The sequence below is a fragment of the Nannospalax galili genome, unplaced genomic scaffold, assembly GCF_000622305.1.
Source record: "Nannospalax galili isolate Female #2095 unplaced genomic scaffold, S.galili_v1.0 scaffold1200, whole genome shotgun sequence".
Taxonomy (NCBI): domain Eukaryota; kingdom Metazoa; phylum Chordata; class Mammalia; order Rodentia; family Spalacidae; genus Nannospalax; species Nannospalax galili.
The window spans coordinates 2,174,718-2,180,536 of NW_008347131.1; the positions used below are offsets into that span (position 1 = coordinate 2,174,718).

Genomic DNA, 5,819 nt, shown 5'->3' on the forward strand with positions numbered 1-5,819 from the left:
CTCCTGTGTACCTGTGTTTACGGCTGCCCATTTGAGATTAAACTCTCAGGGAGCCAGTCCCTGGAGAAAACAGATTGTCCCTCCCTCAATATCCACTGATTGCCTGAAGCTCTTCATCCTGAGGAGGGGCCCCTTGACCCCCTCCCCATCCACCTTGGCATCTCAACTGATTTTGTCATTATACAGATTTTGTTAGGCTACCATACTGCAGAGATTTCATGAGTGTCACAGAATGTACAGAATGTATTATCTAGCAACAGAAGTCCTGTACCTTCAGCTCCTACAATCTTTCTGTCTCTCCTCTACTGTGATGTTCCCTGAACCTTAGATGTAGAAGTTGCATTGTAGATGCATCAATTAAGGCTGGACACCCCACAATCATGTATTCTCTGCATTTTTGACCAGTTGTAGAATTTTATAATAGTCTCCATTTGTTATGAAAAGAAATTTCTTTGATGGTTGGTGAGAGTCCCTCTATCTGTATATATAAGGAAAAGTATTTAGATTATAGTGAGAAATGACATTTGTTCAGGAAAGTGGCGGCAGTAAGTTCTTCCTTAGGGTCTGTGACCTTTCCAAGCATGTGTGCTTGATTATGTTTATAGCACCATGCATGAATTCCTTCCTATTGAGTGTGCCTTAAGTCCAATTAGATAGCTGTTGATTACTACAAAGATAAAACTGCTATTATGACACAAACAGAGATATTTTGCTGGGTCGGTCATTGAGGTTGGTAGACTTTGCAGCTGGGTAGGACAATTGACTCCTTTTCTTCCTTGGAAGCTAGTATAGTACTTTCTTGATTCTATGAGAGCTAGTCTTCAGGGAGGCTTAAAGGTCAGTTCCAGCTCAATTACTCTAAGTCCTATGTTCAAAATATGTTGCTGTTTTCAGCCACAAGATCTTACATTTAAGTTCAGGGAGACCTACAAGGGTTATGAAGTAGCCTAAATTATTTTGGATATCTCCTGCCCTACCTTAACCAACACCGTTAAAGGAGGTTTCCCTTGCATGGTACTATGATATTTGTTATATAACCTTCAGTTATACACATACACTCACATATATGTGCATTTTTAGTAGGTATATGAAATAATATATTTCCCTATTGTTTTTCACACTACCCATTAATCTTTTTTCTCCTTCTCCCCCTGTAAAGACTCATCTCTCACCTCCCTAGGTAATATACCCTCATTTTCCTCTTGATATCAGCTATGTCCTACTATTCTCCTCTCTTGACATCCTTCTTCCTCTCTTTCCTCCCATGTTCCTTTCTGCTTTCCTGGCTCCTGTAGTTATATCAGATATATGCCCAATCTAAAGAATCAGAATACTTTCAAGATCAAGAAAATAAAAGACTAAGAAATTCAACTAAGAGAAATTTTGAACTTTCTATTTTTAGGGAATTTTGGAAGACAAAGGCTAATCTGAAAACTAGAATAGAGAGAATGCTTTGGATACAGTTTTGAATTTTTTGATTACTTTGTGATTACTTCCTTTCTTTATTAAAGGTAAAGTATTTCTTCCTGGATTTAAAAATCATGAACACACAGATGGAGAATAAAAGGAATGTGTCAGAATTCATCTTAACAGGTCTTACACAGAACCCCCAGATGCAGAAAGCAGTGTTTGTGACCTTCCTGGTTCTGTACCTGGTGACACTTTCAGGCAACCTGCTCATTGTGGTCACCATCGTCAACAGCCAGCTCCTGAGTTCCCCCATGTACTTCTTCCTGTGCCACCTCTCTATGATCGACACAATTTACACTTCTTCTTCTGCTCCTAAGCTGATTGTGGACTCCCTTCAAGAAAACAAAGTCATCTCCTTTAATGGATGCATGGCTCAAGTCTATGCAGAGCACATATTCGGGGCTGCTGAAATCATCCTCCTGACAGTGATGGCTTATGACCGCTATGTGGCTGTCTGCAAACCTCTGCACTACATGACCATCATGCACCACAAGCTATGCATCCTGCTGGTAGGAGTGGCCTGGACAGGAGGATTTCTCCATGCAACCATTCAGATCCTCTTCACAGTCTGGCTGCCCTTCTGTGGCCCTAACATTATAGACCATTTCATGTGCGACTTGTATCCTTTGTTGAAACTTGTCTGCATGGACACTCACACCCTTGGTCTCTTTGTTGCTGCCAACAGTGGGTTCATTTGCCTGTTTAACTTCCTCCTCTTGATGGGATCCTATGTGATCATCTTGCGCTCTCTAAAGAACCACAGCTTAGAGGGGAGGCGGAAAGCCCTCTCCACCTGCATGTCTCACATCACTGTAGTCGTCTTATTTTTTATACCTTGTATATTTGTATACCTACGCCCAGTGACCACTCTGCCAGTTGATAAAGCTGTTGCTGTCTTCTACACTATGGTGGTCCCTATGCTAAATCCTTTAATCTACACTCTCAGGAATGCTGAAGTAAAGAATGCAATGAGGAAGCTCTGGGGAACAAAAGTGACTTCAGATAGTAATTAAACATATCATTGATCATTACATATAGAATATAAAATATGTCCAACTTTCTTGTTTTATGCTGAGCATGTCAACCATAATGCAAAGTTGCTTAGTACTTGCAAATAAGCTTAAACAGGCTTTAATTTAGATTCATTTTTACCTTTGTTGTTGCAATACATTGCTTTTTAATCAGCAAATATTTATAAAGTAACTGGGAATCTAAAGTATCTCTACAATCTAGAAATCATGACTCTACACTAGTGAGTTGATATTAAAATAATCTGATGTAATACTGAGATGTTGGTTATTTCTGATTATTGAAAATAACATGTTGAATGATATCCTTTTACTCTGAACTCCAGTCTCTGCATGAATTCTTTGTTTTGTGGATTCTATTGTCTTTTAGATTTTGGTTATATAATACCAGAGTAGTGGTGCACATGTTTAATCCCAGTACTCAGGAGGCTGAGGCTGGTGGGTCTCTGTGAGGCTGAGGCCTGGCCAGTCTATATGGTGAGTTCCAGGGAGACTGTCAACAAAATATATTTGGTTGTGTAGCAAAAGGAATCACTTTTTATCTTATGCCTACACGACTGGCATTGCTTCATATTTTGTCAGCCAGTATCCAGTTATGAGACAGGCTACATAGGTTCTCTGATTTTTACAGGTAAAGTTAACACACAATGAATAGTTTTATTAGATAATTAATGATAAATGATAAAATTGCATCCTGTGATTATAAGATGAATATCTAAAAAAGGGACATAATTTGAAAGTAGGCTTCTACCTGAACACTGAGATTTCTATACTTGTAAAAGATGTAACTGTCATCAAGTGAATGGTGAAGTTTATTATGTTTTCTTGGATCAGAACTAGTTTATGAAGGTTGTTTTAGGAACTTGTGTGATATTGGGAAGCTATGAACCTTACACTGGGATGGCAGGGGTCAGAGACTGGTGAGCAAGGAGCTTTGTCTTAGATTGAGAGACATGCCTATCAAACTGCCAACATGCAAATTCAGGAAATTGATGGGTTCTTATGAGATTCACTGGAATCTACTTACAAAGACATCACTAAACTTTAATGAAAACTACTAATGAAGATGTTTATGAAACTCAATGCAATTGGCTTCATTGGACATTTCCCCTTTAACATACACACTGATGGAAACTAGAGTCAGAATGAAATGTAGGCAGAAACACATTGACATCAGCAAGCGATATCCCTTTCATTGTGTGAGAAAGATTAACATCCGAATACTGGCTCAGGAGAGAAATGCTTATGAGGTCTGTTTTGTGTAATATGGAGCTCACAGCAAAGGATGTGTTTGGAAAGGAGAAACAATAAATAACTGATGGGACTCCTGACAGGACTCCTATATTACACTCTACACACCCAGGGCTCAGGGAATACTGTGGAAGAGGGGGCAGAAATATTGTAAGAGCCAGGGGTGGTGCATGACCATATGGAACAGTCTTACAGGCTTCTGGGACCTTGCTCAGATTAACCTACAACAATGATGTCAGCATGCACAAGACCCATGCACACTCAAGAAGACAAAAACCAAGCATAGAATTAGGGAAATGGTCAGGAAGCCCCAATCTTAAATGAGGAACTATTGGTAGCTTATTACTGCTGGGTGAGGGAAAGCTGATCTTTAAGGGGGTGACTCTAGATAGGCTGACTAGAACCCAGTGGATAAACTTGCACTGAGGGACATCTGGCTTCACTAACTTGACTTGATAGGCCTTAACATAAATGACAGAATGCATGAAATCCAGTGGGGAGTGGGGCTATTGGAGGATACCAACGGGGGAAGAGGCATAAAGATGATTAACGGTTTGGACGAAATGCACAAAAATTCAATAAAATACTTTGAAGAAAAAAAGTAGCTGATGCATAAAAACTTTATCCTTACATGTTGCAACGCATCATTTTCTCCAGGACTTTAAAGTTCAATATGACAGAATTTTACAGATCCTCACATTAATGTCAGAATTGAGAGATAAATTGAAATATGATTCCTTTTCCTACACCTGTTCTGGTCATTACACAGCTGCACGTAAAAACAACATCTCTTTGAAACTTGGCATAGGTAGCTGAAATTTTTTTCAATTGTAAAAGCTAAAATGATTAAGGGCCTACCTGAATGAAATATTTGTACAACTTAATTTGTGATAATTCCATATCATGTTTTTGTAATTAGGCATATGGTGGTATTTTATTAATCCTCTCACTGAATATGCATCGACAGAAGATGAACCAGTACTTGAAGACAGCTTTGTAGAACTGATTTAAATGCTGCTCCTACTTGAAATTTCAAGTGAATTTCAGGGTTACTAAGTCTAATACTTTAGTGTTAGGGAGCTAATCATAATTCCTTTGTCAAAAGGCTGATGAAGCTATAGGACTAAGCAGCAGAATGTGGGACAGGAAAGGACTAAGAAGGCAGGGATAGAGAGAAATAAGAAACAGGAACTTACACTGAAGGACATCTGGGGACATGAATTTGTGACTCAATAGGTACAACAGACACAAATGACAGAATGCATGACATCCAGGCCGGGGGGGGGCGGCTATGGTGGGGTGCCAGTGGGGAAGGGGATATAAAGATGGTTAAAACTTTCTGTATGAAATACACAAAATTTCAATAAAATTTTACAAAAAAAATCAAAGAAATGAAAGACAATCAGAAACAATTTCCTGAAGTAAACATTTAGATCAAGAAACAACAACAACAACAACAAAAACCAAACAGATACCATCCAGGGACAAAACTAGAGCTGGTATTCAAAGATGAATGAAAATTCAGTCTGACAGAAGGTTAAAACCTATGTAGAACAGCAATACAGATTTCTAACACCAAGGTGCCTCAGTGATGGGTAGAAAATGAAGCCTGGAGATGTTGCTGGGGCATGACTCTAAAGGGCTTTTCAGCTCATTCTCAGTTTCTGAGGCAATTAATGTAGATACTCAGTATAGATAAAAAGGAGGTCAGTGTTTATATTTAAAAAGTTATAGAGTTCTTTCTTGAGCATGTCTAGATCATTCTGGAAATGATCATTAGCTAGACGAAGATGATTCTATGCATACTGCACTTCCTTGTTTCTGCTTTATCTTCTGCTCCCATGGGATTCCACTCCTCATATTATAGGACAGATACTGAATTTTTATGGAAAATGATCAATGGAATATCTGATCTTCTGTTGCAATTCCATGTTGATATCTTCTAGACCACTATGCTCCCGTCTCCTGATCATTCAGCATGTTTTCTGTACTTTTAAAAGGCTAATTATTGTCATAAGTTGGAGATAAGCCTAACTATACACAATTTGTATTTTTATGAAAAATATGTTT

The 5,819-nt window shown here is 38.6% G+C and overlaps 1 protein-coding gene across 1 annotated transcript in view; it reads left to right on the top strand.

The window, feature by feature from the left end:
- LOC103742575 (olfactory receptor 4C12-like) overlaps positions 1-2,483 on the top strand; it is a 9,741-nt gene extending 7,258 nt beyond the window's left edge. Inside the window, exon 2 of the mRNA XM_008843673.2 lies at positions 1,554-2,483. Within this exon, the coding sequence (XP_008841895.2) occupies positions 1,554-2,483 (930 nt within the window). The remainder of the gene's footprint in view (positions 1-1,553) is intronic.
- The last annotated feature ends 3,336 nt before the right edge of the window (positions 2,484-5,819 follow it).